At 39.7% G+C, this 24,352-nt stretch overlaps 1 protein-coding gene and 1 long non-coding RNA gene across 12 annotated transcripts in view; one reads left to right on the top strand and one right to left on the bottom strand.

Annotated features, from left to right (window-relative positions):
* Positions 1-17: 17 nt before the first annotated feature.
* On the top strand, positions 18-22,225 carry LOC117196228 (uncharacterized). 6 transcript variants are annotated; one of them, XR_007477626.1, is made up of 4 exons: positions 18-115; positions 17,366-17,457; positions 17,531-20,012; positions 21,524-22,225. It is a non-coding gene; the product is annotated as an uncharacterized LOC117196228 (long non-coding RNA). The 6 variants fall into 6 exon arrangements; XR_007477625.1 differs by having other exon boundaries at positions 65-142; XR_007477623.1 differs by lacking the exon at positions 18-115 and adding an exon at positions 17,028-17,251.
* Positions 20,470-24,352, bottom strand: part of MYLK (myosin light chain kinase) — a 268,669-nt gene continuing 264,786 nt past the window's right edge. For all 6 annotated transcript variants that reach the window (XM_049710437.1, XM_049710436.1, XM_049710438.1 and 3 more), the window contains one exon: positions 20,470-22,499. In XM_049710437.1, the coding sequence (XP_049566394.1) occupies positions 22,243-22,499 (257 nt within the window). In that variant the 3' untranslated portion in view covers positions 20,470-22,242. The remainder of the gene's footprint in view (positions 22,500-24,352) is intronic.

Raw genomic sequence — 24,352 nt, 5'->3', positions numbered from 1 at the left:
GGGGCGGAGCCAGGGACAGCGCCCACGGCTGCCGCCATCTTGGAGGAGGGCAAAGACGCTCCCGGCCCTCCCGCCCCTCCGCTCGCCTCAGTCGCCACCGCCATCGTGGAACAGGGTAATCACCGCCGCTTTTGCGCTTCCGGTAATAACCTCCGGCGCCATCTTGGATTAGGTCAATGTTGTGTTTGGCCATATTCGACAGGCCAGTTGTTTCTGCCGTTTGGCTGTTTCGTCGTCCCTGGTTATTCTCTCTCCTATAATTTCCGCCTCTGTGTGGGATTAATAAAATGATGCTTTCATTTTCCCTTCTCATCTTGACTTCTCGCAGTGGTCGTATCTTCACCCCTATACACGCGGTTCGAGTAACCTGCCATTTTGGGTCAGGGCAATTTACGCTGATTTCGCTTCCCATCATCCCTAGAGGCCGGCGGGAATTGCCCTTTATCTTAACTGCTAGCCGGGTTGAAGATTCTGTCTCTGAAGGTTTATTCCCTGCCTTTTGATTTTAAGTTACTTGTACAGTGGAGGACGTCAACGAGAAGTATGTCCCTTTTACTATCCGATTAAAGTTGCCCGTGTGGCCTAGGATCCAGTGTCATTCTTGAGGGCCTGGAGGATGCCCAAATGCGTCTTCCAGCCCGAAGCCGCGTGGGCTCGCCCGTCGCCGAAGCCCGTCGTCGAAGCAGGACGAGGATGAGACGATTAGGCTGCCGGCTAAGGGTGAGGTGTCGAGTGGAGCGAGAAGCTTTCCACCCACAGTATTCCAAGGTAGAGGGATGTTGGCTTATATGGAAAACATGTCTGCTTAAGGAAAGCGGGACAGCTTGGGGAACCTGCTTCAACCAGCTGACCTCACTTTCCATTCACTGCTTTGTTCTAGCGGTTTTTGGTTTGTATTAGAAGTCTCCTAACCGTCAATTTTCTCATGCCCAAATCTCTCTTTAAATTAATTACTGTACATGTGGTGGTATACGATACTTATTTATTCTTTCCAGTAAGTATTTATTTTATGGAGCGTCTGCGAGATTGCACTGGGGTTCATGGCACTAAGTGAAAGACCAAGTCCTCGGTCTCCCAGACGTTATAGAGGGAGCCAGGTGAAAATAACTGTGTTAGTTGGTGAAGAGTGTTATCAGTTAGGAAGTTGTTTCAGTAATCCAGGCCGTAGCGAGTAGTGGTTTGGGCTAGAGTGGTCGCAATTGAGGTGATGAAAACGGAATTGAATTCTGGACATATTTTAGAAGTAGCGCTGATAAGATTTGTTGATATGTTAGCTGTGGAGTGTGAGGTAAAAGACATTATGAGTAGCTTGGAATAATTGAGTTGTAGAAGAAGCTATTTTGAAAGCAGAAATCTGAGATTTTATCTTTTACTTGCTGAGCTTGACGTCTATTAGACATTCAAGTGGAGAGGTTGAGTAGACAGATATAGACACTGAGGTTCCAGAAAGAAGTGTGGACTAGAGGTATAAATTTGACAGCCATCAGGGCGGTGATGGTATTTAGAGCCATGAGATATCTAAAGATTGAGAGGTAATAACTAAACGGTTGTCAGTGTCTCATCCTTACAGCCCCACCGATTGTGTAGAGATCCTGTTGCCTGGTTTTCCTGACTTCTTTAAAGTGCAAGTTGGTGTACTCACGTTGCAGACTGTGATCAGAGGGAAAAATTTTTGCAAAGGAAATAAAGAAGCGAGTCATTTTGCAGAGCAGATAATCACTATCTAAAAGCTTCTTTCATTCATTTAACTGATATTTTTCCCAATATAACCTGCTTAGTGGGAAAGTAGGAGGCAGGAATGCATAAAGCTCTGTCGGAAATCAATTTAAAACTCAACGTATCTTCTTACAGTCACTTAGACTCCAGTCTGTTCTCTCCAGTATAGTCACAGTGATCTTTTCCAAATACAAACTTGTTCATGTCTACTACCTTCCCCCCACTCTCTTATGACATTTAAATGGCTTTTAATGGCAATTATGGTAAAGTATAAAATATTTAATGTGACCCACAATAATGTGCGTGGTCTTAACTCCTACCTGCTTCTTCAGTCTCACGTCACACCATGCTCTCCCTAGATATACTACCTTTATCTTAGTTCTTCCAATGAGTGATGAGCCTTTCTGCCACAGGGGCTTTGAGCCTGTTGTTCTCTCTGCCTAGAATCTCCATCCCTATCTTCCTCCTTCTGATCTAAGTTTGCCATCACTTTCCCTAAACTTCTGGAATGAGTCACCTTTCTCTCTCTCAAAGTCACTCACCTTTCTCAAGACAATTCACCTTGTCTCCACGTACGTCCTCTCATGACACAGGCCACAGTAATTTTATATTTACTCATGTGACTTCTCTCCCCAATAGACCACAAGTTTCATAAGACAGGAATAGCGGTATTTTCTTGTAGTAGTGGTTTGTTTGAGTTGTTTGTGTTTTTCCCCTTCATTGCCTGACACATTGCCAGCAACATGATTCTGTCTGGATCAAGCATGATTTCTCTAGCAAAAGTAATTATTTCAAGCCTTAGGACTATCATGACACAAGCAGAGCTCATTAGAGTTCTTCTGTGAAATTGATATGAGGATGCTGGGGTGTAGTGTTCATCTTTTTGTCAGGATTATTAAAAATAAGAGGTTGCGCTCCTGGCTCCAGACAGTCATCTTCCCTTCCATGTGGGGAGAGGAGAAACCAAGCAAACACGAGAGACTCTGTGTTTTGAGGGCTTTGGGTCTTGATTCCAGTCGCTGAGGTCTGGTACTTGATGCTTTTCCTTCAATTTTTTGGGTTTTCTCGTTATTCTCCCCAGCAAGGGAGTCAATATATTTCTTTTGCTTAATCTAGCAGTCCCAGAACAACAACAACAAACCACAGCTCTATCCCATTTGTTCCAATAAAAGCCCTGGAAAGTAATCTCTTTAGTTTGAGTCACATGCCCATCACTGAGCCAATCATTGCAACCAAAAGGGATACAATATGCTGACTGGCCAGGTCTTTGTCATACACACATAGCAGGAGGAGGGAGGCTTCACCCAAACTATATAAATTGAGTTTATACATCCCCCGCATTTGGGAGATATAGTTCCCCCAGAAGTAATAAGGGAGTTGTTATCAGAAGAAGAGAATAGATGTTGGGCAGGTATGGTAGGCTGAAAAATGCCCCCCCTCATTGATGTCAAATATCTGTGAATGTTACCGTATTTGGAAAATACATTTAAATTAAAGATCTTAAGATGAGAAGATAATCTTGGATTATCCAGTGGGCCCTAAATGCAATCACATATCCTTATAGAATAGACACACAGAGAAAAAGAGTCACACGGGAAGAGGAGGAGGCAGTGTGACCACGGAGGCAGTGTGACCACAGAGGCAGAGATTGGAGTATGAACCACAAATCGAGCTACGTTGACAGCCACCAGAATCTGAAAGGTGCAAAGAATGGATTCTCCTTTAGAGCCTCCAGAGGCAGTACAGACTTGCCTTGCAATACCTTGATCTCAGACTTAGAGAATTGTGAGAGAACAAATTTGTCTTAAGCCACCCAGTTTGTGGTAATTTGTTACTGCAGCAACAGAAAACTAATACAGCAGATAAAAACAACAGATACTGAATGCATATTATATGCCTCCAAGTATCTTACTCCAAGCCGAGTATTGGGAGAATTGCTACATTCAAAGAATAATTGGGAATGTTAAGCAGGTTAGAGTGGTCTAAATAAACATTATTTCTGAGGACTACAAAGCAGTATTGTTGTGAGGAGAGAAGTCAGGAAAAGCTTCTCGAAGGCATGTCTCGAACATAATCATAGGGATGTGTTATGAAAAGGTTGAAAGTCATTAAAGTGAGAGAAGATAAAAGGTAAAAAATGTAAGAGGACACAGCCATGTTGTGTCTACAGAAAGCTAACAAGGGTGAAGGGATAAAAATAAGTCTAAATAAATAGTTGGGACTTGATTGCTGGACTGAGGAATTTAAATTTGAACTAAGACATGGTAATGAATCAGGTTCTTAAATAGTTATAGGTTGAAAGTATTATGCGAAAAGAAAAATCAACCCCATTTATTAGTTTCCTATTGCTGCTGTAAAAGTTATCACAAGTTAGTGGCTTGACACATCATGGAATTTATCCTCTTAAAGTTCTGTGGATCAGAAGTCCAAAATGATTCTTTCAGGGATAAAGTCAAGGTGTTGGCAGGGCTGGTTCTTTCTGGAAGCTCCAAGGGAGAATCCATTCTTTACCTCTTCCAGCTCCTAGAAGTTGCTGGCATTCCTTGGCTACAGTCACATCTCTCCAGTCTCTCCAATCTCTGATTCTGTTGTTGGAATACCTTCTCTGATTTTGATTCTCCTGCTTCTCTCTTACAACAACTTTTGCGATTACATTGGGCCCAACCTGATGGTCAGGGATACTCTCCCCATCTTAAAATCCTTGACTTAATCTTATCTGCCAGTTCCCTTTACCTTATAAATAACAGTCTGGGGGTTAGAGCATGGACATATTTGGGGGCTGTTATTCAGCCTACCACATTCCATTACCAAAAGAAAGGGAGGGAGGGAGAGAGGGAAAACCCCAAAGACTTGAAAAATGATAAACATTCTTTAAACCATTGCTGAATTTGCAAGAAAGTAAAGGGTATCTCCAAAGTGGGGATCAGAAGTGGAGTGAGGGCTTGTGTTGGGCATGGTAAAGAATAGAAAATTGAAACCAGAACAGTGATCAGTTAGTAAAAGCAAAAGCCAGGATTTCTCTGAAGGTAAATGCTAATGCCAGTGCTAGGGCTGAGACTAATCCAGTGAGTTTTCTAGGGCTTTTTCTATTTGGGCACAACCCATTGATTTCAACATATGAATTTTGAGGGGCTCATAAACATTCAGACCATAGAAGTTGCCTTCCTTGACAAAAGGGATTTTGTAGGTGTGATTAAATCAGGGACCCTGAGATGAGGGGATCATCTTGGATTATCTGGGTGGGTCCTCTGTAATCATAAAAAGGAGGCGGAGGAAGAATCAGTCAGCCAGAAGGCGGTGTGACTACAGAAGAAAGTCAGAGTGAGATGCAGTGTTTTTGGCTTTGAAGGTGGAGGAAGGGGGCTTCCAGAATCTGGAAAACACAAGGAAGTAGGTTCTTCCCTAGGGCCTTCAGAAAGGAATGCAGCCGTGCCAACATCTTGATTTTAGCCCAGTGAGTCCTGTACTGGACTGCTGACCTACAGAACTGTGAGATAATAAATTTGTATTGTTTTTTAAGCCACTCAGTTTGTGGTAATTTGTTACATCAGTAACTGAAAACTAATACAGTAATACGTCTGTATCGATAGTAGCCAAAAAGCATTACTAGAGGTAAAATCTTTCATAATAATGAACTGTTCTGTTCACCAGGAGAACAACAATTTTAAACAGGTATGCATAATTTAAGAGGTATGGCCTCTGTGCTACTGTTCCAATTCTACGTAGAGAATTATAAAACATTATTGGATGATGTTAAGGAAGACCTAAATAAGTGGAGAGATACTGAGTTCATAGATTGGAAGACTCAATACAGTAAAGATGACAGTTCTCCCCAAATTAATTTATAAATTGCATGCAATCGCAATCAAAATTTCACCAACTAGTTTTTGTTGTTTGTTTTGATTTTTTGTGGAATTTGAGAAGCAGATTGAGATTTTATATGGAAATTTTAATGGTCCAAAAATTACCAGGATATTGGGAGAACTTGCTCTACAAGGTAACAACATTTATTGTAAACTATAGTTTTACAATTAAGACAGTATAGTATTAGCATAAGGATGGCAAATAGACTGATAGAACAGGATAGAGAGTCCAGGAACAGACCCACACATATATAGTCACTTTCTTTATGACAGAGATACAGTAGGGAAAAGATGAACATTCCAGTAAATGATTCTGGGAGAAGTGGATATTCGTATGGGAAAAAAAAATTTCCTACCTCACACTATACACGAAAATCATTTCTAGACTTAAAATGTGAAAGTCAACATTTAAAGCTTTTAGAATTAGTATAGGAGAATATCTTTATGACCTCAAAGGTAAGGAAAGAATTTTAAAACAAGATATAAAAAGTACCAACTGTAAATGAAAAGGTTGCTACTTTGACTATATTAAAGTAAAGGATTTTTGTTCATCAAAAGATAGCATAAAACAAGCAAAAAAAAAAAAAAGCAAGGTACAGAGTGGGAGAGGATATTTGCCACACATGTAATTAATAAACGACTAGTCTCCACAACGTATGAAAACTCCTTCAAATCTGTAAGAGATAATTACATTGAAAACGTGGGCAAAAAAAATATAAATGACCAGTAAACATATGCAAATATGTTCAACCTCTTATTAATCAGGGAAATGAAAATTATAAGCACAGTGTGATACCATTAGCCATTCTCTGGAGTGGGTAAAATGAAACTGTTTGATAACACCAGCTGTTGGTGAGGGGACTGCAAGTGGCGAGTTGGCACATTCACTTTGGAAAGCAGTTTGGCATTATCTAGGAAAGTCAAAGATACACATATCCCTTGACTGTTTTTCTAATGCCAGGTTGATGGCCTTAAAGATTCCCTAGGGTACATATATCAGAATATTCAAAGCAGTATTTTTCGTTATAGTCCCACACTGAATGGAACACATCTATCTACAGTAGAATAAATAAATAAATTGTATATCTTACGATGGGATACTTTACAGCGATGCAGGTGAACAAATTGCAGCTCTATTGAGTTATAACAGAGGAATCTTAAACAATATTGAGTGAAAGAAGTAAGGCACAGAAGAATACATACAGTATGATTCATCATCTAAAGGTAAAAATCAGGCTAAATGAAAAATTATATTGTTTAAGGGATTCATACACAGGTGGTAAAACTAAAGAAAAGCAAAGAAATTATCATCACAAAAGTCAGGATAGTGGATACTTACCCAGGATAGGTAAGATAGGTGGATAGTGGGGAGGGAGGAATTTATGACCAAGAGGGGACAAGTAGCAAGGATTGGGAGAGTGGCAGGGAGAGGAGTTCTGGGAGTAATGGAAATGCTTTATTTCTTCACCTGGGTGGTGGTTATATAGGTTTTCCCTTAGTGATAATTCATTAAGATGTATATTTATGTTTTGGGTGCTTTTTGCTTATACTTTATATGTTAGATATACTTTATATGCTTGATATACATAAATGATATATAATAAAAAATAAAGAGGAGTTCTGATAGTAGGAAATACTGCATCAGGATGATCATGTAAGAAGCTATTGTAGTTAATCTGGGTATAATAAAGATGTTAAGGGGGGACATCCCTGGTGGTGCAGTGGTTAAGAATCCGCCTGCCAATGCAGGGGACACGGGTTCGAGCCCTGGTCCGGGAAGATCCCACATGCCGCGGAGCAACTAAGCCCGTGCACCACAACTACTGAGCCTGCGCTCTAAAGCCCGGGAGCCACAACTACTGAGCCCGCACGCCTAGAGCCCGTGCTCCGCAACCAAAGAAGCCACTGCAATGAGAAGCCCGTGCACTCCAATGAAGAGTACCCACTGCTCGCCACAGCTAGAGAAAGCCCAGGCACAGCAACGAAGACCCAACGCAGCTAAAAATAAATAAATAAATATATTTTTAAAAAAAAGATGTTAAGGGGACAGCATCGCTGGCACCTCTTTTTTTTAAAAAAAAATATTTATTTATTTATTTATTTTGGCTGCTCTGGGTCTTAGTTGCGGCATGCGGGATCTAGGTCCCCAACTAAGGATTGAACCCAGGCCCCCTGCATTGGGAGCACGGAGTCTTACCCACTAGACCACCAGGGAAGTCCCTGGCACCTCTTTTAAAGAGAAGCTGCTGAGGCAAAACCCTGGTGACAGATAGTGGCCATGTTTTGTACCCTATTATCTTCATCCCTTTGACTACAGATAGGAATACATATACAGATGGTAAGACTATACAACAAAGCAATGAAATGTTTATCACACATTCAGGATAGTGGATACTTCTGGACTTGAGCTGGGCACCTGATCCAGGAGTTATTGATAGGGAGGCACCCCTCTTCCTCATCTTTTCATCTCCATAAAAAAAGGCAACTTCTGTACAAAAGAGGTTATGTACTAATCAGATTTCCAGCTTCCTGAACAATGGAGACCAAAACTGGTTAGTTAGAGAGGAGTGTATTGAAAGGACATTGGATAGCTCACAAAATTGATGGAAAAGCTGAAGAATAAGGTTTGGAACATCGACAGGAGCCAAGGGAAATTAGATATCTAACACTAGAGACCAAATCAATACACAGGAAGAGTCTGGTTAGTATCTAACAACTTCTGTCATTGGCACAGCCACCATTGGGCATTGGATGCTGCCATTATTGTTTCCTCTGTCACCTCTGGAAGGATTCTAAACTGCCATTTACTTCTCTGTGTTATTCACTCCAGAGTCAAGGTTGTAGGTAGGAGCATATTGTTGGAAGCTGACATGCCCAAATTCTAGAGACAAGGCAGATGGGAAAGGGGCTATTTGCCCACACTTGAGCTTCTTTATTGGAATTACCTCCAAATAGGAAGTGTGTTTAGATACTGGGTGGCCAAAAATGAAAGACACCCATCACAGGAAATATCAGAAATAAACATATCTGGCCCCACAGGGAGGAGGAAAGAGTAATATGATTAAGATCTGTGAAATTCTTTGGGCCATGTTTTAACCGGGGGATGAGAGATTCTGCACAGTCAGGAAAGGCAGCCAGGCTGACTCTTACTTCTGCCCTGCAGTGCACCATTCTCTCTCTTTTCTAGTTTCTCTGCCTGTGATTGGGAATAGGGAGTAGGGTGTAATTCTGACCAGCCCTGTGCTACTGGCCAGGCTATCTTCAATTCAGGAAGCTGAAAGTCCAGATGTCAGCAATCTCCATGGTTGGTCACGTGCCCCAAAACATACCCTTATAGGGCTCTCTCTTTTTCTTTTATTATTTTTTTATTGAAGTGTAGTTGATTTACAATGTTGTGCCAGTCTGCTGTACAGCAAAATGACTCAGTTATACACATATAGACACTCTTTTTTTATATTCTTTTCCAATTTGGTTTATCACAGGATATTTAATATAGTTCCCTGTGCTATACAGTAGGCCCTTGTTGTTTATCCATCCTATATATAATGGTTTACATCTGCTAATCCTAAACTCCCAGTCCTTCCCCCACCCCCTTCCCCCTTGGCAACCACAAGTCTGTTCTCTGTGTCTGTGAGTCTGTTTCTGTTTTGTAGGTAGGTTCCTTTGTGCCATATTTTAGATTCCACATATAAGTGATACCATGTGGTATTTTTCTCTTTCTGACTTACTTCACTTAGTATGATAATCTCTAGTTGCATCCACGTTGCTGCAAATGGCATTATTCCGTTCTTTTTATGGCTGAGTAGTATTCCATTGTATATATGTACCACATCTTCTTTATCCATTCATCTGTCCATAGACATTTAGGTTGTTTCCATGTTTTGGCTATTGTGAATAGTGCTGCTATGAACATAGGGGTACATGTATCTTTTTGAATTATAGTTTTGTCCAGGTATATGCCCAGGAGTGGAATTGCTGGATCCTATGGTAATTCTATTTTTAGTTATCTGAGGAACCTCCACACTGTTTTCCATAGTGGCTGTACCAACTTACATTCCCACCAACAGTGTAGGAGGGTTCCCTTTTCTCCACACCCTCTCCAGCATTTGTTATTTGTAGACTTTTTAATCATGGCCATTCTGACTGGTATGAAGTGGTATCTCATTGTAGTTTTGATTTGCATTTCTCTAATAGTTAATGATGTTGAGTATCTTTTCATGTGGAGGGCTCTCTGTTAATGGCCAGATGGGAGATGGTGCTGAGGTCATTCCCCACCTTCCTGAATTGTTATAGTTTCATTATCATACAAAACCCTGCAGAAAAGGAGGGGTGAGTGATAGGATTCAAACTCTAAATTCCACTCTAAACTTCCAGTTAGCCCATAGAATGGCCAGTGATATGACTAATATGAAAAGGTTATATCACATTATTCTTTTGAGAATTTGAGCTGACACCTGAGCAGATGTGGAGAGAGGAGACGCTCTATGAGAGACTGTGAGATAGCTGCCTTAGTACTTGATGACTTTCTATGATCAGCTTCAGGCCATAGGTCTCCTTATAAATGGTTAATAAACACACCAATGAAGATAAATAACATTTATGAACAAATGATGATTAAAATGATGAGATAGACGCCCCCTTTCTTTTTCTTCTTCAGAATGTCAAAGATAAAAATAATACTGTTAGCAGGGATATAAGGACATGGGTATTCTTAAACTTTGCTACTGAATGTACAGACTGATAACACTGTCTGGAAGGCAGCTTGACAATACATAGCAAAACCTTCAAACCATGAATGTCCTTTGACCCAATAAGTACACTTCTTGGAATTTATCTTAAGGGATTTAGCTCAACTTTTTTTTTTTTTTAATTTTATTGAAGTATAGTTGATTTATAGTGTTGTGTTAATTTCTGCTGTACAGCAAAGTGATTCAGTTATATATATTCTTTTTCATATTCTTTTCCACTATGGTTTATCATAGAATATTGAATACAGTTCCCTGTACTATACAGTAGGAACTTGATTTTTTAAAAAAATTTTTATTGGAATATAGTTGATTTACAACATTGTGTTAGTTTCTGCTGTACAGCAAAGTAAATTTGTTATATATATGTGTGTGTGTGTGTGTGTGTGTGTGTATCTCCACTCTTTTTTAGATTCTATTCCCATGTAGAGGACTTTGTTGTTTATCCATCCTATATATAATAGTTTGCATTTGCTAATCCCAAACTCCCAGTCTTTCCCTCCCCCACTCCCCTTCCCCTTGGCAACAACAAGTCTGTTCTGTCTGTGAGTCTGTTTATCTTAAGAAATTTAGGGTGTGAAAAAAGATTTAGTTAGTTATAAATGCTCATCACAGTGCTATTTACAGTATCAAACTGTTGTAAATAATCTAAATGTCCAGCAGTACAGACTGGTTAAATTATGATAGAGGTTTAAAATAGTATAACATTCAGACATTAAAAATGATTTTGCAGAAACTTAATTTCAAATGATTCAGCAAAAATAAAGTGTGTGTGTGTGTGTGTGTGTATGTATGTAACAGAGAGCACAAGTGTGAGAGAAATTGTGAGCAAAGGGCAAATGTGGAAAATGATGTGATTGTTAAGACAAAAACTATAACAGGTCAGAAATGTCTACTCTGCCTGCAAGCTGACAAGGTGGCCTGGCCCCCACCCCACACACTCTCGTATTTTCATGTATATTTTTCTTTCAGGGCCCAGCCGCAGCAAGGGGCTCCAGATTTTTGTCCCTGGAGACCATTACTGCCAATTCTTGGGGTCTTCCTCCCAAAGGACAGCCTCAAGGCATTGTTCTCTCTTTGTGACCCAGCCCAAGTTCCAGTACCCTGTGCTGAGGAAGCTGGCCTCTTCACCCAGGTCCCTCAATGAGGAAATGTTCTCTTCTTTTGAATACCATGGGGGACACACATGGTCTGGGGCCTGGTCCAGGTGGATGGAGTGTGGGGTTTCACAGGAAGAGGAGCAGGGCAGAGCTTGATCTCAGGGTGCACTTTGTGGCTTAAGGTATGTGTGTGGGGGTTAGTCTGGGTCCCGATAGAGGGGCAGGAAGAGGATGTATGTATGTATGTGTATGTTTATATATATAAAATAAAATATACATGTTATTTATATATATATTATACTGTTACATACACACACACACACACACACACACACACACACACACGCACACAAATAATGAGCCCTCTGAGCCACAAAACAAAACCAGTTTATCATTTATGGCAAAAGCAGCAGCCAGAGCAACATCTTATGTTGGTTACCAAGCCCCATCCACACAGGGCAACATAGTGAGGGCCAGATGGTACCTGCATATGCAGTGGGGTGCATTACAGGAGAGGAACCCTGTAATGGCATATTGGGGGTGGTACATTCTGATCCCCTTCAGCTCCTTATACAAATATTAGGAAACTCTGATCTTATATATGGCTGCTGGTGACCTGTCTCTCCTGCCCTCCAAAGAGAGAGAAACCTTGTCTTTGTTCTAGAATGTAAGCCAGTCTTCTCCAAGATGGGAAGGAGAGGTCTTTATCTTTACTATTCTGAACATCTCTGGGAAGAGAAACATATCTAATCCTTACCCTACTGGAATGTCTCTATAGGGGAGGAAAAAAAAAAAAACCCTTTATCCTCTACCCTCTTAGGTTCAGTGTCTGGGACCCTGCGAATTGAACTGATAAAAGATTAACAGGAGAAAAAGGCTTACTTGATATACATGTGGGGGGGCTCACAGAAATGAAGTGAAAACCCCAAAGAGGTGGTCAGACCCAGAGGGTTACATACCATTTTAACAAAGAGCAATAAATTTGTGGAGAAGTGACAAGACAAAGGAACGTGGGTTTAGGTTTTTATGGGCAGTAAATTGTGGGAAGGTAAGCTTGTGGGGAAAATTAATGGAAGATAAGGGTTGTTTTTAGTAAAGTTTGTTATATAGCTGCCATCTCTGGGCTGAGACGAGTTTAGAGTCAACTCGTGTCTGGTGATTAAGTGTTATTGTGCTCTTCCTGATATATGAGAGAGGATGGGGACACATTCACAAAGGGAAATTTATGCCCTGCTTTTAGGCAGATAGGGGGAGGATAGAGAGCTTTTTCCGTATCTGCTGTTTCTCACTTGCCTTCAGCTCAAAATAGTCCTTATGCCAAAGTGGCATATTTGGGGGTGGTACATTTTGATCCCCTTCAGCTCCTTATACAGATACTGGAATTGATTGTAAATGCTTTTGATCAGAAGACCTGAATTGTCCAGAAAAGTGAGATGTTCAGAGTGGATCATCTCCGAACAATATGGAGTGGATCATCTCCCAACAGTATTCTACTGAAGGGTTTAAGAGTGTTTATCGAACTGTTCTATCAATCTTTCTCCAAGTTTGAAAAAATTTTAAATAAAAAGTTGGGGAAATAATGCAGAGATGCATTTGATATGGAAATTGTTTAGAATATATTAAGTAGAAAAGTGGACTATACATGGTGTGTACTAAGATCTTATTTTTATAACAGTTAGGTATATCTGTCTATAGAGAGAAAAAATCTATAAGGGGATATACCAATATATTATTAGTGTTTGTCTTTGGCTGAGTAAGGGCATTAGGTTTTTTGTTTTGTTTGTTTTTGCGGTACGCGGGCCTCTCACTGTTGTGGCCTCTCCCATTGCAGAGCACAGGCTCCGGACGTGCAGGCTCAGCGGCCATGGCTTACGGGCCCAACCGCTCCACGGCATGTGGGATCTTCCCGGACCTGGGCACGAACCCGTGTCCCCTGCATCGGCAGGTGGACTCTCAACCACTGTGCCACCAGGGAAGCCCTAGGTTTTTTTTTTTTAATGTTCTTTCTGTTTATATGTATTCTGCTTTTCTTTCCCCAATGAGTGGTTTTGTGAGTAAATTTTTTTCTTTAAGTTTATCAAAAACGAATCCCTTTATGTCTTCTAATGAGGGTAGATAGCAGTGACATGTTGGTTTTTTCTCCCCCCATGTTGGATGTACTTAAATTGCCCTGCAAAGTGGGGAGGGAAGAGAGTGAAAGATAAAGAGAAGAGGAGAGAAACCTAGGAGAAGAGACAGGTCTGGGAGGATTTTTCAAATGAAATGCTGATCAATATGAATTCCCTTATTTACCTTACCTACCTTACAAAATCAGTAAATTCTTTTATATTTTTGTGTGAGTTGAATTTTTTGGTGGGAAACTCAAAAGGAAGAGGAGACAACAGTAGTATGGGTTACATTTTGGGTGCTGCCTGGGATTTTCAGAGTAAAGTGCACTGCCTAGCTATATTTAGGATTAAATCATCGCCTAGAATAGTGGTTTTCAAACTCTTCAAGATTATTGAGGCCCCTAAAGAACTTTTATTTATGTGGTTTATAACTATTTTATATTATCCATATTAGAAATCAAAACTAAGAAAAATTTAAATCACAAGAATATGTAAGCTGTCAGAGTGATGACATTATCACACATAATGACACCAAAAGTAAAGCAACAAAAGCAAAAATAAACAAATGGGACTATATCATACTAAAAATCTTCTGTTACAGCAAAGGAAACCATCAACAAAATAAAAAGGCAACCTACTGAATGGGAGAAAATATTTGCAAATCATATATCTGATAAGGAATTAATATCCAAAATATATAAAGAACTCATACAACTCTATAGCAAAAGAACAATCCAATTAAAAAATGGGGGCTTCCCTGGTGGCACAGTGGTTGAGAGTCCGCCTGCCAATGCAGGGGACACGGGTTCGTGCCCTGGTCTGGGAAGATCCCACATGCTGCGGAGCAGCTAGGCCCGTGAGCCATGGCCGCTGAGCCTGCGCGTCCGGAGCCTGTGCTCCGCAACGGGAGAGGCCACAACAGTGAGAGGCCCGCGTACCGCAAAAAAAATAATAATAATAATAAAAAATGGACAGAAGATCTGAATAGACATTTTTTTTTCTAAAGAAGACATAAGATGACCAACAGGTACCTGAAAAGATGCTCAGCATCGTTAATCATCAGGGAAATGAAAATCAAAACCACAATGAAGCATCACCTCCTGCCTGTTAGAATGACTTTATCAAAAAGACAAGAAAGAACAATTGTTGGCAAGGACGTGGAGAAAAGGGAACCCTCGGGCACTGTTGGTGGAAATGTAAATTGGTGCAGCCACTATGGAAAAAAGTATTGAGTTTCCTCAAAAAATTAAAAATATAACTATATGATCATATAACTATATGATCCAGCAATTCCATTTCTGGGCATTATCTGAAGAAAATGAAAACACTAACTAGAAAAGATATATGCACCCCCATGTTCATTGCAGCATAATTTACAATAGCCACGATACGGAAACAACCTTAGTGTCCATCAACAGATAATGGATAAAGATGTTTATATATATATATTTATAAAATCTCTATAAAAAAGAATGAAATCTTGCCATTTGTGACATGGATGGACCTCGAGGGCGTTATGCTAAGTGAAATAAGTCAGACAGAGAAAGCCAAATACTGTGTGACCTCTCTTATATGTGGAATATAAAACAACAACAACAAGAACAACAAAAACCCAACCAACATCAAAGATACAGAGAACACATTGATGTTCTCTTTGTTGGGATTGTTGCCCGATCCCTGTGTTTTCTGAGTTGCTACTTCTCACTCTCAGTTGTGCCTGTTGTCCACCAGTCTACAGCTTCTCTAGTCTAACTTTATTTATTTATTTTTTCCCTCTGGTCTAACTTTAAAAGACCCCTTTTCCTGCAAGCGTTCAAGGAGAGACTGTCAGAGGGCCTGTGGGCTAAGGGAGGAGATGGAGGGGGGACAGTCAATCTAATTCCTGTTTTTTGCCTTGTTCTGTGGTAGGACTCAGCTTGCTTTTTGACGGTTTCTCCCCTGAAGATGCTTGCAGTGTGGAAAAAGTTGAAACGAAATTACTTACCAATTAGTTTATCCCAAAATTTTGTCAACAACTCAAGTCTAATGTATCACCTCTCTTATTCTTTGCCCTGTGGGTTTAATGCCTTTTGTGCCTTTACTTTCATTTTAGTGAGGTTTTGGGAGGCAGGAGATAAATTCAGGCGTCCAATCTGCCACGTATGACCACTAGCCTCAATTTAGTTTCCATAGAAACAGCTTCTCTACCCTTTAGCGCCCCATTTTTATTGATTTATATAATAATTAAATTATGTAATTACAGTTGTACAACTGGCATAAAGAAGTTTAAGAACAAATCCAATTGACTGTTGGTAAATAATACTACTTAGTGGCCATCAGTTAGTAGAACAGAAGTGTGTGGGCTCCAGTTCATTTATTTTACAGAAAGAATGAAAATTGTGGTTAGGTTGGGCAAGTTGGATTAAATGGAAATTAGTTAACTGAGCTTCTACATTAAATAAATAAATATAAGACATTCATTAACAGGGTGCATTTTATTTCTATTTTATTTTTTTAACATCTTTATTGGAGTATAATTGCTTTACAATGGTGTGTTTCTGCTGTATAACAAAGTGAATCAGCTATACATATACATACATCCCCATATCTCCTCCCTGTTGTGTCTCCCTCCCACCCTCCCTATCCCACTCCTCTAGGTGGACACAAAGCACCGAGCTGATCTCCCTCATTAACAGGGTGCATTATTAAAAGTCTAAATGATTTGGCTTCTTGGACAACCAATTTAACTTTAAATGCCTTTATCTGTGTTTAAAAACTCCTTGAGCAAGCAGATGCCTTTCCAGAATCAGGCTCTTTTCTGTACTTTGAACGTGGGTACTATTGATGTGTTCAGACTGACTTCCTGGACTCTGGACCCTTGTCTGTCCTAGCTCCTATGTATCCCATCCTACTTCTGCATTGATTTCCTGGTTGGACTTTTGACCTGCATTGACCTCAATGCATCAGTGAGTTGATGCCTTACATTCCTTTTGAGGCTCCCCTTCATAGGTACATGGTTCCCTCAGTCTCTAACCTTTTAGGCTTCTTCAGAGTAAAACTGACTTGCCTTCCTGTTGGCCTTCTTCTCTGCAGGAAGTCAGGTTTCAGCTTCTGTGCTCTAAGTAAGTTACCTGCTCATCTGTTTGCTTTCCACCTTCCAAAATTCTGGTATTTTTCATCTTTCTTCTCCCATATTTGTCTTTGAGGGGTTTATAGCTTTAATAAAAAGTATTCCTTCACTCTCGGTTTAATGGGGTTCTGAAGAGAACGGTTACTGCTTGTCTTCTGGAGTTCATGTTTGGTCTTCTCTCGACTGTGGTAGCTTCCCATTTTCTAAACCCTTAATCTCTTGATTCTCCAGAAAATAGGAGCATTTTGAGCTTTCTAGACAACTTAAAAAAGGTGTCTACCTAGTCTTTTCCTGGGACTGCCTAGCAGAGCCCTATTTGTTCTGTGGTTAATATACTGCCAGAAACAAGTCAATGTGAATTAGCTTTTGTAAATATAAATTAAAAATTAGAGAACTTTTGGGGATTAAAGGTTAAGTGTGTGTTTAAAGTCAAGCCAACTTTGAGGAATTTCCTCTTGATTGGAAAATAAGACTCATAAGGTCAGATGAGCTTTTCTCTTTTGACTATGAAGAAGAGAGTATTTAGAGACTGGAAGTTAAAACTTTTCCAGAGACCAAGAAGGCAGTTGTAGCATTTCCTAAACTCAGAGCAATTGTGTTTCATACAGCTGTATGTGCACTTTCAGTTACAAAGATGTTTTTCCGGAGGTGGGTGGAATTTCAGTAATTCTTTCCATCTTTCATTAGTGTATAACTTTTCCACATATTTGTTTTGTTTCTACAGAAGTATTATCAGTTCCTTGCGGGTAGAGGATGTTCCTGACACATCTTAGCATCTCCGAGTGCTAGAAGGATAGAGCTGACCGTAAGGATCAGGTACTGTGCATGAGCTCTTATAATTTTTATAATGATCTATGAAGAAGGAAATATAATTTCTCTAATTTTATAGGTGAGGAAACTGAAACACAAGCTACACAACTCCAGTGAGAAGCAGAGCTGGAACTGATTCCACTTGGCTGATTTCCCAGGTCAGCTAGATCCTACCCCTCATATCCTGCAGTGCTTGCTTTCAGTGAACAGGTGAGATGCTTTCTGGAGAGACAGATCTGGGACTTCATGGAGCTTACAGAATAGGCTGTATGACTGCTTGCTAATAAATGTCTGTTGAATCTGACCAGAGGCTATTGGTCATTGTAACATACCATCTGGAGCAAGACTGTGGAGAAGCCCTATAGCTTAACCTGTCTCTTAACTGTTGGAAGCTACTGATGTCTGCCCAAAAGAAGCTAATAATAATGAATTGACTTTTAGGTTAATTTGTAACCTTCTTCTTCCTTAGTTATCTCCAGCTGGAAGAAATCTAGTCCCAGAGAGTCAAATAATGATGTCTTGTGAAGAGTTATCATGTACTTCTGTGTGGTCACTACTGGGGCTGTGATCTCTGACATGAAGCCCTCCTTGCAATGTACAAGCATTTGGAACACTGGCAAGGCCTGTGAGCTAAAATTTCAAACAACCAGCAGTTAGAAACTGACTGTTGTCTCTAAGTGCTGTAGATCTCCTGGGTATTTCCAGTTCCATTGGGAAGGGAGTTATGATCAAAGCCACTAAGGTTAAAATGACTGTAGCTATCAGGATGGCCCCTCCTCCTTCCTTTTGGTTCACTGTCGGGGAAATCTTGCCCCAGGGGTGCTGTCTCTTTCTCTGCTATCTCAGTTGTCCCTGTTGGATGCTCCCCTGTCTCAAGTAGCTACAAGTTCCAAAAACACCAGAGATTTTTTGCCTAACTGGTTGCTTCATATCACAAGTAATCTGGTAATTGCTTGTGAATTGCAGGTCTCTATTTCGATTTTGTGGTGAGAAGCACAGAACTGGTACTTTTTAAATGTCTTAAAAAGTGAAAAAATATATGAACGTAAATAATCAAACACAATAACGTAAGTATTGAGTTTGTGTTATCCAATATGATTGATGAAACTATAGACCATACTTTCCAGAATGATTTCATGTAAACTTTTATGTTTTAATTTCACAATTTGAAAAGTGATATGCATAGTTAAGGTAAAATTTGGAGTTTCTCTTTTCCTCCTAGTCCATCTAAAACAGTGCTAATAGAACTTTATAGAACGTTTTAATCTGTGCTGTCCAATAAGATAGCCAGCCACTAGTCACATGTGATTATTGAGCACTTAATGTGGCTAGTGCAGCTGAGGAACTGAATTTTAAATTGTATTTATTTTCATTAATTTAAATTTAAATAGTCACTGGTGAGTCATGGCTACCATATTGGTCAGAATAGATCTAGAATACAGTGATGACCTTATAACAGGATAGTCTAGGCTATGTTACAGCCACAAAGAATGCTAAAATCTTGGGGATTTATAAGAACAAAGATTTATTTCTTGCTTGTGTTATGTACTCATTTGGGATTGGCTTGGGACCTAGGTGGATAAAGTAGCCACCATCTGACATGTTGCCAGTCACTATGGAGAGTCTTGCACCAGTACTTAAATTCTCTGGACCAGAGGGGATGAACATCACTTCTGCTTCAACCTCGCTGACTGGAATTAGTCACACAGCCCCATCTCCCATCTCACACAGGGAGTCAGGAATGTGGTCCTAATCATGTGCCAGGGGGCAAAGAGCCTCAGTAATGACTGTCACAGACATTAGCTTCCTTTTCGAAATACAGAGGCATTCCCAAGGGTTAAAGAAAGTAGTATTACCCGTGTTTTCTTGAAAAGTGGAGAGTTGAGTTTCTTTAGAATTCAGTTATTCTTTAGCTCATTGACACTCAATAGCACAGATGTATTAAAAGCACAGATTTTATTAACATGTGTAGAACTCAAACATCTTGATAAAAAGAGACTTTAAGTTAGAGCTGACAAGAGTCAGCATGTCTTTTTAGTTATACATAGAAATTCATTTAATATGAAGCTCTGCGATGTAAGGAATAATCAGTGGATTGTTTTTTATATGTTTGGGAAGAGAATGGAATGGAAGGAAATTATTTGTTTTCTTTCAGAATATAAGGTACATTTTTCACTAGCGAGGAATAAAAAGTCCTTTTCTTTAAAAATAATAATTTCCTCACTAGGAGCATTTGTGGATTGTGGTTGCCTTAAAAAAGTGAAACAATTTAAATATTATCTGGACAATGGATTCTTTCCAGACTATACTGTGGAATCATAGAATCATCTAGTCTAACATTTAATAGTATGTCTTGATTCTTTCTAGAATATCTACAGTATTGTTTGAATACTCGAGGCCTGGGGGGGGGGGCCCACCATCTGATATCTGAAAACAGACTTCCTGTGAAGCAGGAGTGATGGTTTCCTGAGAACAAATGCTTCACTATCAAGACATGGAAAGATAGCACTCGGCTGCTAGTAACAAATTGCACCAAAGTTACAAATGCAGACCAAGCCTTGGTAAATATTAATGACGATGATGATTTTGTGACCTACTAAAAATGTCAGATTTTAGCATTATGAGCGTACTGTAGATACTAGAATGTAATTGAACCAAAATGATGCTCGAGAGAAATTTTGAAGTAAATGTGCAAATTAGGCTACCTAGTATAAACTAGAAGCGCCCAAGTCATTCTGTTCCTTAGTAAAGCACAACCAAGTAAGCCTTTTTGTTTGTTTGTTTTTTGGCTGCTCTGCGAGGCATGTGGAATCTTAGTTCCCTGACCAGGTATCGAACCCATGCCCCCTGCAGTGGAAGCGTGGATTCTTAACCACTGGACCACCAGGGAAGTCTCTCCCAGCATGTAAGCCATTTATGCAGCAGAGCATTTGTTTTTAGTTTCTGACATCTGTTTGGGTCGTCTACAACTGGTGGCATGGAAGGGAAAAGAAGGCTGCAAAGACTGAACAAAGAGCATGCACTGTGGTAGCCTTTATTTAAAAATTGTGAGCTAACTACAGTTGTAGTGTTCTCATTTACCATTCTGATGGCATAATAAACTGGGAGAACATTAACACAACTTCAAGAAGGCATCAAAAAACCTGTAAACAAACATACACACCACGCATGCGCGCACATATACAGCATACATGCACACAAAGATTATAGTCTAAACACAATCAAAAGTGATGAAGAAAAGCTTTGAATGCTCTAAATCAAATTTTAAAACACTTTATTATAATAAACTGTGGCAATACTGTGGCTATATGAAAAATGTTGTAACTGCTTAAAAAGCAAAAAGAAAAATACTGGCAATTTGAAACTAGCAGCAAGAAGCAGATAAAAATAGAATGGAAGATAACATAAGACTAAGTAACATCAAAATTCTAATGTTGATACTGTGTAGGATTGCACTGAAGTAATTTAAAATTAGTTCTTAAGGAACTCGCAAAAAGTCCCTTGAAATATTAAACTGCTGCACTTTACAAACAGTGGAAAAGAAAAAAGTATTTGGAATGTTACACACACACAGAGGAAATGTATTAGGCATATCAGTTTATGGTCTTTGTTTATGCCCTTCAAAAAGTTTTATAAAGAAAAATTTAAGTGCCAATGTAGTGAAAGAAAGTTAAAAATTCCTAAAGATGCAAGTCTGAGTGCATTTATCAGGTTAAGAATATATGTCAAGGTCGGGGGGCAAGGCATGATTGATGCACATTCAAGAAGAAAAGTCTCGTGGAATCCATAAGGTAAGTAGAGTTCTCTGGAGCACGTTTAAAAAGGAAGGTATATTAAACTCAGACTATCCTGAATGAGATTCCAAAGTATGTGGAGTTCTATAGCTGAAATCTATTTCATAGTGGCCAATAAATAATTAAGACTAACTTTTCAGCAAACTGTTTTTTCATACATTCAAACACAAAAATCTTTACCACACATGCAGAGCTGATATTCTAAAACAGCGCAGGTATGAATCCTGGTTTCAGAAAAACACATTAACAAGGATTTTTTTTCCATTTTTTTTCCATAGTTTCCTGTAGAAATCTTCGAAGAGGGGATAAGTTTAGATTTCCTACTGATTTTGGAAGAAAGGAGATTCTGTTTTTCCTAGGGAAGCCAGTCATCCATGAGCAGGAGACGTGTCTTCAGAATCTAAGAAGTGTAATGTCCCTAATGCTTAAACTCATGGCAAGTCCAGATCCAGAAAAACTGGCAGGTAGAACAGGGGATGGAAATGAAAAGTTCAAATGTCTATAGTATACTTTGGAAATATTGTGCCTCGTAAGTTAAAATGGCTCAACTGCCTGCAGAATGAAGTGCTACAGGACTGGAGGAGACCCGGTTCTCTGGAGTAGGAGCTGGGAGAGACCCCCATCTCCAGGGACCCTCTGGGCAGGGCTGTGACCTTGTTTTTTTCATGAGTGCTTTCAGTTGGAGAATTTATATGACTTTGCCCAGATAAAGCTTCCTTATGTTACTTTTTCTCTAAAATTGGTTGGTCAGGCAAGTTACTGGTGATTTCCCAAAATGAAATCTAGCTGTACTAGAATCTTAAGGTGCCAGCTAATTTAAATTAATGCCCCTCAGTAACGCTGCTGGGTATCAACCACTATTGCTGAAGAATCAACCCCCATATGACCTAACTAAGTAATCTATCACACTAGGTGCTTCTACTGTCTTGGGTTTTTTGAGCTTTAGAGAGATAGTCTTTGTAATATGACTTAGAAACTGCTTCTCTCTGGCTTTGTTTCATTCTTCCTCCTCTTCTTCTTCCCCTTCTCCTTCTCCTTCTCCTTCCTCCATGGTTTCCACAATGAGCTCTGCTGTGCAGGTGGCTTCTCCAAGACTGTTGACAGCCTTGCAAGTGTACTTGGCATCATCATCCCCGCAAACATCACTAATGATTAAAGAGCAGTTCCCATCCTCATCATAGTCTATCTGGAAGTGGCGGGACTCCCTGATTGACTGGTCATCTTTGAACCAGACGACCTCAGGGTCTGGGTATCCTGTATCACAGGGAGGGAACACAAGTTGCAGAAACTATTATTTAAAACTTATTATCCTTAAAAAAAAAAAAAAAAAAAACTTATTATCAGTTCATGCAAACTCTTGAGCTACCTCTATTGATTAAGGGGGTAAAGGGAAAAAAAATTATGATGTTGGCTTTTACCATCTGTTTTGATATTTACATTTGAATAGGGGCATGTATTGTAAACACTAATATCTGAAACGCCACATAAGGTATTGTACAGGCATCCCGTTCCCCACCCATGTAAGGCTTGTACCACCTCCCACCTTAACACAGATATAGATAACTCCCCGGAACACTGTCCCAGTTCCAACCACATGCCTGGAGCTAAATATCTTCTTGGATTAAAAGAAAACTTTTTTTTATCTTGTATAAAAGAACTTAAATAAATTTAAATAAAAAAATAAGAGTTAGAAAAAATGGGCACAAGGGATCTTTTGGGGGTGATGGAAATGTTTAAAAATTGGATTGTGGTAATGACTGCACAATTCTGTAAATTTCTAAAAATAATTGAATTGTATACTTAAAATGGGTGAATTTTATGGTGTATAAATTATAATTCAAAGATGATAACAGACCTGTAAAACATAAATTAGGGGAACTGACAATACTGCTAGGAAAAAGAAAGCAGTATTTGTCTTAGTTTGATCCAAAGACAGACTCATTCGTCTCATTTTATGCATTAGTCATGTTGCTGCAAAGTTCAGCATTAAAATATATGTTTTATGCCCTTAAAAACATAATACTACTAACTGACTTGTTTTTAAACTTTGGAGAAGTAGTTTTACAGGACAAAATTGTAGCCCCAGCTAGAATACAAATTACACATAAGAATTCTAACATACTTTTCGAGTAGAATTTTGCTTTTAACGAACAGCATCCATATGCTTTACTTTCTCCTCAGCATCCAAAGTGATTCAAATACCAAGAAAATAATCCCGAAGAGAAAAGTAAGCAAAAAGATAATTATTATGAAATAATATTTTCTAAAAAATAAAGGAAAAAGTAAAGAACTTAAGACCCAAAGACAGCAGTGATGGTGAGAGCTACAAGCAGTGGCCCAGGACTCTCAGCAGAACCCCCGATCTGAGCACTTCCACACTAGCAAAGGCAGCACATCCACTTTTTTAAAAAAATTGAATGAAAAAAGAGAAAGATTATGGTAGGCGAGGCATTTATAAGGCATCTTGGTAATATAGTGATGCAAGAGAAAAATTGTTTTTTCATTCCTACCTTTGGGTTACTTTACCCAAAAGGCATTATCTAGCCATACTGCTGGAGAATCTTACAAAGTGGGAGGCATGGTTCGTTATCACTGCTGTCCTGTGCTATGCTGCCTTGGGGAAGTTGGTCTGACCGAAATGGGAGATAGCCCTCCACTCTGGTTGGCACACAACAGTCACAGACCTGAAGCAAAGAGGCCTGTCTTATCTTGCCACTTATCTTTCTAGAATGTTGCAGTCTGTTGAGACTGAAATGCTATGTGTCACCAACACTGCTAACTTCTCAGGTGCTATGCTAAGATCCCTTAGGGTCCCTTGAGCTCTAACAACTCACTCTGGCCACGTTATTTCTAGCAGGCAGAGAAACATGGGGAAGACAGCACAGGGGCCTGGATCCCAACTTCCCTCAGTTTGAAGTCACACCGCAGGCTGTCTCTGCACTTACCAGATCCACAACTTTTCCCTTGACTCCATGACATCTTTAAAAGACTTGAAAGGTTTCCCCTTTCCACATGTTATCTCACAGTCTCCAGAGCCACTCAAGGCATTAGACACTGTCTTACAGATGAGGACTAGAGGCTCAGAAGAGCTAAATCACCGCCCAAGG

The sequence above is a fragment of the Orcinus orca genome, chromosome 5 (assembly GCF_937001465.1).
Source record: "Orcinus orca chromosome 5, mOrcOrc1.1, whole genome shotgun sequence".
Classification (NCBI taxonomy): Eukaryota; Metazoa; Chordata; class Mammalia; order Artiodactyla; family Delphinidae; genus Orcinus; species Orcinus orca.
This window is presented reverse-complemented; position numbering and strand designations above follow the sequence as displayed.